The sequence below is a fragment of the Mustelus asterias genome, chromosome 10 (genome assembly GCF_964213995.1).
Source record: "Mustelus asterias chromosome 10, sMusAst1.hap1.1, whole genome shotgun sequence".
NCBI lineage: Eukaryota > Metazoa > Chordata > Chondrichthyes > Carcharhiniformes > Triakidae > Mustelus > Mustelus asterias.
Window position 1 is genome coordinate 36425574 of NC_135810.1, and position 10669 is coordinate 36436242.

General features: G+C 66.5%; 1 protein-coding gene across 5 annotated transcripts in view; it reads right to left on the bottom strand.

The window, feature by feature from the left end:
• The window catches only part of LOC144500011 (nectin-3-like), a 196905-nt gene extending 189538 nt beyond the window's left edge, over positions 1–7367 (bottom strand). For all 5 annotated transcript variants that reach the window (XR_013498915.1, XM_078222756.1, XM_078222755.1 and 2 more), the window contains exon 1: positions 7217–7367. Coding sequence is in view for 4 of the 5 variants with exons in the window: in XM_078222756.1 (XP_078078882.1) it covers positions 7217–7277 (61 nt within the window). In the remaining variant the exon portion in view is untranslated. The remainder of the gene's footprint in view (positions 1–7216) is intronic.
• Positions 7368–10669: the final 3302 nt, after the last annotated feature.

Here is a 10669-nt window from a genome sequence, read left to right on the forward strand (position 1 = left end):
GCTAGCGGGGAGGGGGGAACGGGTTGCTGCGGGGGGGGGGGAACGGGGATGCTGCGGGGGGGGGGGAACGGGGATGCTGCGGGGGGGGGGGAACGGGATGCTGCGGGGGGGGGGAACGGGGATGCTGCGGGGGGGGGAACGGGGATGTGGGCCGGGGGGGGGAACGGATGCTGCGGGGGGGGAACGGGATGCTGCGGGGGGGGGGAACGGGGATGCTGCGGGGGGGGGGGAACGGGGATGCTGCGGGGGGGGGGAACGGGGATGCTGCGGGGGGGGGGAACGGGGATGCTGCGGGGGGGGGGAACGGGGATGCTGCGGGGGGGGGGGAACGGGGATGCTGCGGGGGGGGGGAACGGGGATGCTGCGGGGGGGGGGAACGGGGATGCTGCGGGGGGGGGGAACGGGGATGCTGCGGGGGGGGGAACGGGGATGCTGCGGGGGGGGGAACGGGGATGCTGCGGGGGGGGGGAACGGGGATGCTGCGGGGGGGGGGAACGGGGATGCTGCGGGGGGGGGGAACGGGGATGCTGCGGGGGGGGGGAACGGGGATGCTGCGGGGGGGGGGAACGGGGATGCTGCGGGGGGGGGGAACGGGGATGCTGCGGGGGGGGGGAACGGGGATGCTGCGGGGGGGGGGAACGGGGATGCTGCGGGGGGGGGAACGGGGATGCTGCGGGGGGGGGGAACGGGGATGCTGCGGGGGGGGGAACGGGGATGCTGCGGGGGGGGGGAACGGGGATGCTGCGGGGGGGGGGAACGGGGATGCTGCGGGGGGGGGAACGGGGATGCTGCGGGGGGGGGAACGGGGATGCTGCGGGGGGGGGGAACGGGGATGCTGCGGGGGGGGGAACGGGGATGCTGCGGGGGGGGGAACGGGGATGCTGCGGGGGGGGGAACGGGGATGCTGCGGGGGGGGGGAACGGGGATGCTGCGGGGGGGGGGAACGGGGATGCTGCGGGGGGGGGGAACGGGGATGCTGCGGGGGGGGGGAACGGGGGATGCTGCGGGGGGGGGGAACGGGGATGCTGCGGGGGGGGGGAACGGGGATGCTGCGGGGGGGGGGAACGGGGATGCTGCGGGGGGGGGAACGGGGATGCTGCGGGGGGGGGGAACGGGGATGCTGCGGGGGGGGGGAACGGGGATGCTGCGGGGGGGGGGAACGGGGATGCTGCGGGGGGGGGGAACGGGGATGCTGCGGGGGGGGGGAACGGGGATGCTGCGGGGGGGGGAACGGGGATGCTGCGGGGGGGGGGAACGGGGATGCTGCGGGGGGGGGGAACGGGGATGCTGCGGGGGGGGGAACGGGGATGCTGCGGGGGGGGGGGGGAACGGGGATGCTGCGGGGGGGGGGAACGGGGATGCTGCGGGGGGGGGGAACGGGGATGCTGCGGGGGGGGGAACGGGGATGCTGCGGGGGGGGGGAACGGGGATGCTGCGGGGGGGGGAACGGGGATGCTGCGGGGGGGGGGAACGGGGATGCTGCGGGGGGGGGGAACGGGGATGCTGCGGGGGGGGGGAACGGGGATGCTGCGGGGGGGGGGAACGGGGATGCTGCGGGGGGGGGGAACGGGGATGCTGCGGGGGGGGGGAACGGGGATGCTGCGGGGGGGGGAACGGGGATGCTGCGGGGGGGGGGAACGGGGATGCTGCGGGGGGGGGAACGGGGATGCTGCGGGGGGGGGAACGGGGATGCTGCGGGGGGGGGGAACGGGGATGCTGCGGGGGGGGGGAACGGGGATGCTGCGGGGGGGGGAACGGGGATGCTGCGGGGGGGGGGAACGGGGATGCTGCGGGGGGGGGAACGGGGATGCTGCGGGGGGGGAACGGGGATGCTGCGGGGGGGGGAACGGGGATGCTGCGGGGGGAACGGGGATGCTGCGGGGGGGGAACGGGGATGCTGCGGGTGGGGGGGAACGGGGATGCTGCGGGGGGAACGGGGATGCTGCGGGGGGAACGGGGATGCTGCGGGGGGAACGGGGATGCTGCGGGGGGAACGGGGATGCGGGGGGGGAACGGGGATGCTGCGGGGGGAACGGGATGCTGCGGGGGGAACGGGGATGCTGCGGGGGGAACGGGGATGCTGCGGGGGGAACGGGATGCTGCGGGGGGAACGGGGATGCTGCGGGGGGAACGGGGATGCTGCGGGGGAACGGGGATGCTGCGGGGGGAACGGGGATGCTGCGGGGGGAACGGGGATGCTGCGGGGGGAACGGGGATGCTGCGGGGGAACGGGGATGCTGCGGGGGGAACGGGGATGCTGCGGGGGGAACGGGGATGCTGCGGGGGGAACGGGGATGCTGCGGGGGGAACGGGGATGCTGCGGGGGGAACGGGGATGCTGCGGGGGGAACGGGGATGCTGCGGGGGGAACGGGGATGCTGCGGGGGGAACGGGGATGCTGCGGGGGGAACGGGGATGCTGCGGGGGGAACGGGGATGCTGCGGGGGGAACGGGGATGCTGCGGGGGGAACGGGGATGCTGCGGGGGGAACGGGGATGCTGCGGGGGGAACGGGGATGCTGCGGGGGGAACGGGGATGCTGCGGGGGGAACGGGGATGCTGCGGGGGGAACGGGGATGCTGCGGGGGGAACGGGGATGCTGCGGGGGGAACGGGGATGCTGCGGGGGGAACGGGGATGCTGCGGGGGGAACGGGGATGCTGCGGGGGGAACGGGGATGCTGCGGGGGAACGGGGATGCTGCGGGGGGAACGGGGATGCTGCGGGGGAACGGGGATGCTGCGGGGGGAACGGGGATGCTGCGGGGGGAACGGGGATGCTGCGGGGGGAACGGGGATGCTGCGGGGGGAACGGGGATGCTGCGGGGGGAACGGGGATGCTGCGGGGGGAACGGGGATGCTGCGGGGGGAACGGGGATGCTGCGGGGGGAACGGGGATGCTGCGGGGGGAACGGGGATGCTGCGGGGGGAACGGGGATGCTGCGGGGGGAACGGGGATGCTGCGGGGGGAACGGGGATGCTGCGGGGGGAACGGGGATGCTGCGGGGGGAACGGGGATGCTGCGGGGGGAACGGGGATGCTGCGGGGGGAACGGGGATGCTGCGGGGGGAACGGGGATGCTGCGGGGGGAACGGGGATGCTGCGGGGGGAACGGGGATGCTGCGGGGGGAACGGGGATGCTGCGGGGGGAACGGGGATGCTGCGGGGGGAACGGGGATGCTGCGGGGGGAACGGGGATGCTGCGGGGGGAACGGGGATGCTGCGGGGGGAACGGGGATGCTGCGGGGGGAACGGGGATGCTGCGGGGGGAACGGGGATGCTGCGGGGGGAACGGGGATGCTGCGGGGGGAACGGGGATGCTGCGGGGGAACGGGGATGCTGCGGGGGGAACGGGGATGCTGCGGGGGGAACGGGGATGCTGCGGGGGGAACGGGGATGCTGCGGGGGGAACGGGGATGCTGCGGGGGGAACGGGGATGCTGCGGGGGGAACGGGGATGCTGCGGGGGGAACGGGGATGCTGCGGGGGGAACGGGGATGCTGCGGGGGGAACGGGGATGCTGCGGGGGAACGGGGATGCTGCGGGGGGAACGGGGATGCTGCGGGGGGGAACGGGGATGCTGCGGGGGAACGGGGATGCTGCGGGGGGAACGGGGATGCTGCGGGGGGAACGGGGATGCTGCGGGGGGAACGGGGATGCTGCGGGGGGGGAACGGGGATGCTGCGGGGGGAACGGGGATGCTGCGGGGGGAACGGGGATGCTGCGGGGGGAACGGGGATGCTGCGGGGGGAACGGGGATGCTGCGGGGGGAACGGGGATGCTGCGGGGGGAACGGGGATGCTGCGGGGGGAACGGGGATGCTGCGGGGGGAACGGGGATGCTGCGGGGGGAACGGGGATGCTGCGGGGGGAACGGGGATGCTGCGGGGGGAACGGGGATGCTGCGGGGGGAACGGGGATGCTGCGGGGGGAACGGGGATGCTGCGGGGGGAACGGGGATGCTGCGGGGGGAACGGGGATGCTGCGGGGGGAACGGGGATGCTGCGGGGGGAACGGGGATGCTGCGGGGGGAACGGGGATGCTGCGGGGGGAACGGGGATGCTGCGGGGGGAACGGGGATGCTGCGGGGGGGGGGAACGGGGATGCTGCGGGGGGAACGGGGATGCTGCGGGGGGAACGGGGATGCTGCGGGGGGAACGGGGATGCTGCGGGGGGAACGGGGATGCTGCGGGGGGAACGGGGATGCTGCGGGGGGAACGGGGATGCTGCGGGGGGAACGGGGATGCTGCGGGGGGAACGGGGATGCTGCGGGGGGAACGGGGATGCTGCGGGGGGAACGGGGATGCTGCGGGGGGAACGGGGATGCTGCGGGGGGAACGGGGATGCTGCGGGGGGAACGGGGATGCTGCGGGGGGAACGGGGATGCTGCGGGGGGAACGGGGATGCTGCGGGGGGAACGGGGATGCTGCGGGGGGAACGGGGATGCTGCGGGGGGAACGGGGATGCTGCGGGGGGAACGGGGATGCTGCGGGGGGAACGGGGATGCTGCGGGGGGAACGGGATGCTGCGGGGGGAACGGGGATGCTGCGGGGGGAACGGGGATGCTGCGGGGGGAACGGGGATGCTGCGGGGGGAACGGGGATGCTGCGGGGGGAACGGGGATGCTGCGGGGGGAACGGGGATGCTGCGGGGGGAACGGGGATGCTGCGGGGGGAACGGGGATGCTGCGGGGGGAACGGGGATGCTGCGGGGGGAACGGGGATGCTGCGGGGGGAACGGGGATGCTGCGGGGGGAACGGGGATGCTGCGGGGGGAACGGGGATGCTGCGGGGGGAACGGGGATGCTGCGGGGGAACGGGGATGCTGCGGGGGGAACGGGGATGCTGCGGGGGGAACGGGGATGCTGCGGGGGGAACGGGGATGCTGCGGGGGGAACGGGGATGCTGCGGGGGGAACGGGGATGCTGCGGGGGGAACGGGGATGCTGCGGGGGGAACGGGGATGCTGCGGGGGGAACGGGGATGCTGCGGGGGGAACGGGGATGCTGCGGGGGAACGGGGATGCTGCGGGGGGAACGGGGATGCTGCGGGGGGAACGGGGATGCTGCGGGGGGAACGGGGATGCTGCGGGGGGAACGGGGATGCTGCGGGGGAACGGGGATGCTGCGGGGGGAACGGGGATGCTGCGGGGGGAACGGGGATGCTGCGGGGGGAACGGGGATGCTGCGGGGGGAACGGGGATGCTGCGGGGGGAACGGGGATGCTGCGGGGGGAACGGGGATGCTGCGGGGGAACGGGGATGCTGCGGGGGAACGGGGATGCTGCGGGGGGAACGGGGATGCTGCGGGGGGAACGGGGATGCTGCGGGGGGAACGGGGATGCTGCGGGGGGAACGGGGATGCTGCGGGGGGAACGGGGATGCTGCGGGGGGAACGGGGATGCTGCGGGGGGAACGGGGATGCTGCGGGGGGAACGGGGATGCTGCGGGGGGAACGGGGATGCTGCGGGGGGAACGGGGATGCTGCGGGGGGAACGGGGATGCTGCGGGGGGAACGGGGAACGGGGATGCTGCGGGGGGAACGGGGATGCTGCGGGGGGAACGGGGATGCTGCGGGGGGAACGGGGATGCTGCGGGGGGAACGGGGATGCTGCGGGGGGAACGGGGATGCTGCGGGGGGAACGGGGATGCTGCGGGGGGAACGGGGATGCTGCGGGGGGAACGGGGATGCTGCGGGGGGAACGGGGATGCTGCGGGGGGAACGGGGATGCTGCGGGGGGAACGGGGATGCTGCGGGGGGAACGGGGATGCTGCGGGGGGAACGGGGATGCTGCGGGGGGAACGGGGATGCTGCGGGGGGAACGGGGATGCTGCGGGGGGGAACGGGGATGCTGCGGGGGGAACGGGGATGCTGCGGGGGGAACGGGGATGCTGCGGGGGGAACGGGGATGCTGCGGGGGGAACGGGGATGCTGCGGGGGGAACGGGGATGCTGCGGGGGGAACGGGGATGCTGCGGGGGGAACGGGGATGCTGCGGGGGGAACGGGGATGCTGCGGGGGGAACGGGGATGCTGCGGGGGGAACGGGGATGCTGCGGGGGGAACGGGGATGCTGCGGGGGGAACGGGGATGCTGCGGGGGGAACGGGGATGCTGCGGGTCTGGGGGAACGGGGATGCTGCGGGGGGAACGGGGATGCTGCGGGGGGAACGGGGATGCTGCGGGGGGAACGGGGATGCTGCGGGGGGAACGGGGATGCTGCGGGGGGAACGGGGATGCTGCGGGGGGAACGGGGATGCTGCGGGGGGAACGGGGATGCTGCGGGGGGAACGGGGATGCTGCGGGGGGAACGGGGATGCTGCGGGGGGAACGGGGATGCTGCGGGGGGAACGGGGATGCTGCGGGGGGAACGGGGATGCTGCGGGGGGAACGGGGATGCTGCGGGGGAACGGGGATGCTGCGGGGGGAACGGGGATGCTGCGGGGGGAACGGGGATGCTGCGGGGGGAACGGGGATGCTGCGGGGGGAACGGGGATGCTGCGGGGGGAACGGGGATGCTGCGGGGGGAACGGGGATGCTGCGGGGGGAACGGGGATGCTGCGGGGGGAACGGGGATGCTGCGGGGGGAACGGGGATGCTGCGGGGGGAACGGGGATGCTGCGGGGGGAACGGGGATGCTGCGGGGGGAACGGGGATGCTGCGGGGGGAACGGGGATGCTGCGGGGGGAACGGGGATGCTGCGGGGGGAACGGGGATGCTGCGGGGGGAACGGGGATGCTGCGGGGGGAACGGGGATGCTGCGGGGGGAACGGGGATGCTGCGGGGGGAATGGGGATGCTGCGGGGGGAACGGGGATGCTGCGGGGGGAACGGGGATGCTGCGGGGGGAACGGGGATGCTGCGGGGGGAACGGGGATGCTGCGGGGGGAACGGGGATGCTGCGGGGGGAACGGGGATGCTGCGGGGGGAACGGGGATGCTGCGGGGGGAACGGGGATGCTGCGGGGGGAACGGGGATGCTGCGGGGGGAACGGGGATGCTGCGGGGGGAACGGGGATGCTGCGGGGGGAACGGGGATGCTGCGGGGGGAACGGGGATGCTGCGGGGGGAAAGGGGATGCTGCGGGGGGAAAGGGGATGCTGCGGGGGGAAAGGGGATGCTGCGGGGGGAAAGGGGATGCTGCGGGGGGAAAGGGGATGCTCCCCCTCACCTCCCCTCCCCCCCCTCTCCCTCGCCCGCCGCCCCCGCCCCCGCCCCCTTCCCGGCCTACCTGCCGAAGCCGAGTTCAGTCTGACTGTGAGCAGCAACAGAATCGCTGTGAAACTCGGCATCAGCGGTGATTTGTGCTCCCGCCAGACTGGGAGAGAAATAAAATCCCCAGGCCTCCTCACAGAGATTGCCGAGTCTTCACCACTTTCCCATTCTCCATTTTGTGACAGGTATTTAAAAACTCCCCGGGTCAGTGCAATGACAGGACATAACCCCGCCTCTGAACCGCCTCCTCACCGCAGGCAGCGGTTAATCTGCCACCAGCTGTCATCCCAGACTCTGTAAAGCAACAAGTCACATTTTATTTATCAACTAACAGTAAACAGGTTAACTCAACTATTAACAAATCAAATAAACACTATTCTAATGGGCTGTTTCGGTAAATTGAGTTTGTGACTTTATATGCCTCACAAATTTGATTGAATTTTTTGAGGAGGTAACTAAGTATGTTTAAGAACAACAAAGAACAATACAGCACAGGAACAGGCCCTTCGGCCCTCCAAGCCCGCGCCGCTCCCCAGTCCAGGATTGAATCCTGAATCCAGGATCCCCGCCCAATTTTCCAGCCTATCTACATCCTAATATCCTATCCACCAAGCTGTCCCTCACAGCTACGATGCTTTGTTCATTACAACCTATTAACTCACCCCCACCCCCCTATTCCAGACCATGTGATCCCCAGGGAGAGGCGAAAACCCAGCGTGAAAAACCCCAGGGCCAATATGGGGGAAAAAAAAATCTGGGAAATTCCTCTCCGACCCCCTGAGGCGATCGAAACGAGTCCAGGAGATCACACTGGCCCAGATCGGAAAATGCTTCCCAACCCTATTCATTTCCACTTCCACGAACACCATATGAATTCCCTGCACCCCGAGACAGGTTCCCAACTATCCGCATGTCGATGAACGTACGGCAGTTGATGTCATATACATGGATTTTAGTAAGGCGTTTGATAAGGTCCCCCATGGTCGGCTTATGATGAAAGTGAGGAGGTGTGGGATAGAGGGAAAGTTGGCCGATTGGATAGGTAACTGGCTATCTGATCGAAAACAGAGGGTGGTGGTGGATGGAAAATTTTCGGACTGGAGGCAGGTTGCTAGCGGAGTGCCACAGGGATCAGTGCTTGGACCTCTGCTCTTTGTGATTTTTATTAACGACTTAGAGGAGGGGGCAGAAGGGTGGATCAGTAAATTTGCTGATGACGCCAAGATTGGTGGAGTAGTGGATGAGGTGGAGGGGTGTTGTAGACTGCAAAGAGACATAGATAGGATGCAAAGCTGGGCTGAAAAATGGCAAATGGAGTTTAACCCTGATAAATGTGAGGTGATTCATTTTGGTAGGACTAACTTAAATGTGGATTACAGGGTCAAAGGTAGGGTTCTGAAGACTGGAGGAACAGAGAGATCTTGGGGTCCATATCCACAGATCTGTAAAGATTGCCACTCAAGTGGATAGAGCTGTGAAGAAGGCCTATAGTGTGTTAGCTTTTATTAACAGGGGGTTGGCGTTTAAGAGCCGTGGGGTTATGCTGCATCTGTACAGGACCTTGGTGAGACCACATTTGGAATATTGTGTGCAGTTCTGGTCACCTCACTATAAGAAGGATGTGGAAGCGCTGGAAAGAGTGCAGAGGAGATTTACCAGGATGCTGCCTGGTTTGGAGGGTAGGTCTTATGAGGAAACGTTGAGGGAGCTAGGGCTGTTCTCTCTGGAGCGGAGGATGCTGAGGGGAGACTTAATAGAGGTTTATAAAATGACGAAGGGGATAGATAGAGTGAACATTCAAAGACTATTTCCTCGGGTGGATGGAGCTATTATGAGGGGGCATAACTATAGGGTTCATGGTGGGAGATATAGGAAGGATATCAGAGGTAGGTTCTTTACGCAGAGAGTGGTTGGGGTGTGGAATGGACTGCCTGCAGTGATAGTGGAGTCAGACACTTTAGGAACATTTACGCGGTTATTGGATAGGCACATGGAGCACACCAGGATGATAGGGAGTGGGATAGCTTGATCTTGGTTTCAGATAAAGCTCGGCACAACATCGTGGGCCGAAGGGCCTGTTCTGTGCTGTACTGTTCTATATGTTTGTGAAAACAACTCCCACTCACCTGATGAAGGGGCAGTGCTCTGAAAGCTAGTGGCTTGTGCTACCAAATAAACCTGTTGGACTTTAACCTGGTGTTGTGAGACTTCTTACTGTGCTTACCCCAGTCCAACTCCGGCATCTCAACATCTTGACCTCCCCTGTAGCCAGTGAGGGTACAAAGATTTCTCTCAAGGCGCCAGCGATTTTCTCCCTTGCCTCTGTCAGCACTTTGGGGTATATCCCATCAGGTCCTAGGGACTTGTCTACCTTAATGTTTCTCAAGAACTCCAATACCTCCTTTTTGATCTCCATATGACTCAAACTAGCTACACACCCTTTCCCAGATTCATCATCCATCAAGAACTTCTCTTTGGTGAATACTGACGTAAAGTACTCATTTAATACCTCGCCCATTTCCTCTGATTCCATGCATAGATTTCCTCCCCTGTCCTTGAGTGGGCCAGTATGTTCTGCAAGGAAACAAGGCCCTGGTCAGCGATAAATTTTCTATTTTAAAATACTGGAAATTGAGCACAAAGTTACACTCTGGCATTGAATCATGGAATCATGAAATAGTTACAGCACAAAACGAGGCCATTCAGCGCACTGTGTCTGTGCTGGCTTTCTGAAAGTGCAACTCATCTGTATTTTCTCAGTAGCCATAAAGTTTCTATTCTTCACATAATTAACGAATTCCTTTTGAAACTATGATTGAATCGTAGTTTCATTGAAACGTGGCTAAACAGCTGATGTAGAAGGGAGGGTTTCAGATATCTGGACCTTTGGGGTCTCTTCTGGGGCAGGTGGGACTTGCACAAGGACGGGTTGCATCAAAACTGGAAAGGCATAAATATTCTGGCTGGGAGGTTTGCTCGTGTCACACGGGAAGATTTAAACTAGTTTGGCAGGGGGGTGGGAACCAAAGCAAAGGTGAATTAATTGAAGGGGAACCAGAGAGTAGGGCCAGCAAGACCCAGAGAAACAGCAGGCAGGGTGTGGTTGCTGATCAAAGCAGGTCTGGTGGACTGAAGTGTATTTGTTTCAATGTTAGAAGTGTAACAGGTAAGGCAGATGAACTTAGAGCTTGGATTAGTACTTGGAACTACGATGTTGTTGCTATTACAGAGACTTAGTTAAAGGAAGGACAGGATTGGCAGCTTAACATTCCAGGATACAGATGTTTCAGGCGCGATAGAGGGGGATGTAAAAGGGGTGGGGGAGTTGCACTACTGGCTAAGGAGAATATCACAGCTGTACTGAGGGAGGACATCTCGGAGGGCTCATACAGCGAGGCAATATGGGTAAAGCTCAGGAATAGGAAGGATGTAGTCACAATGTTGGGGGTTTACTATAGGCCGCCCAACA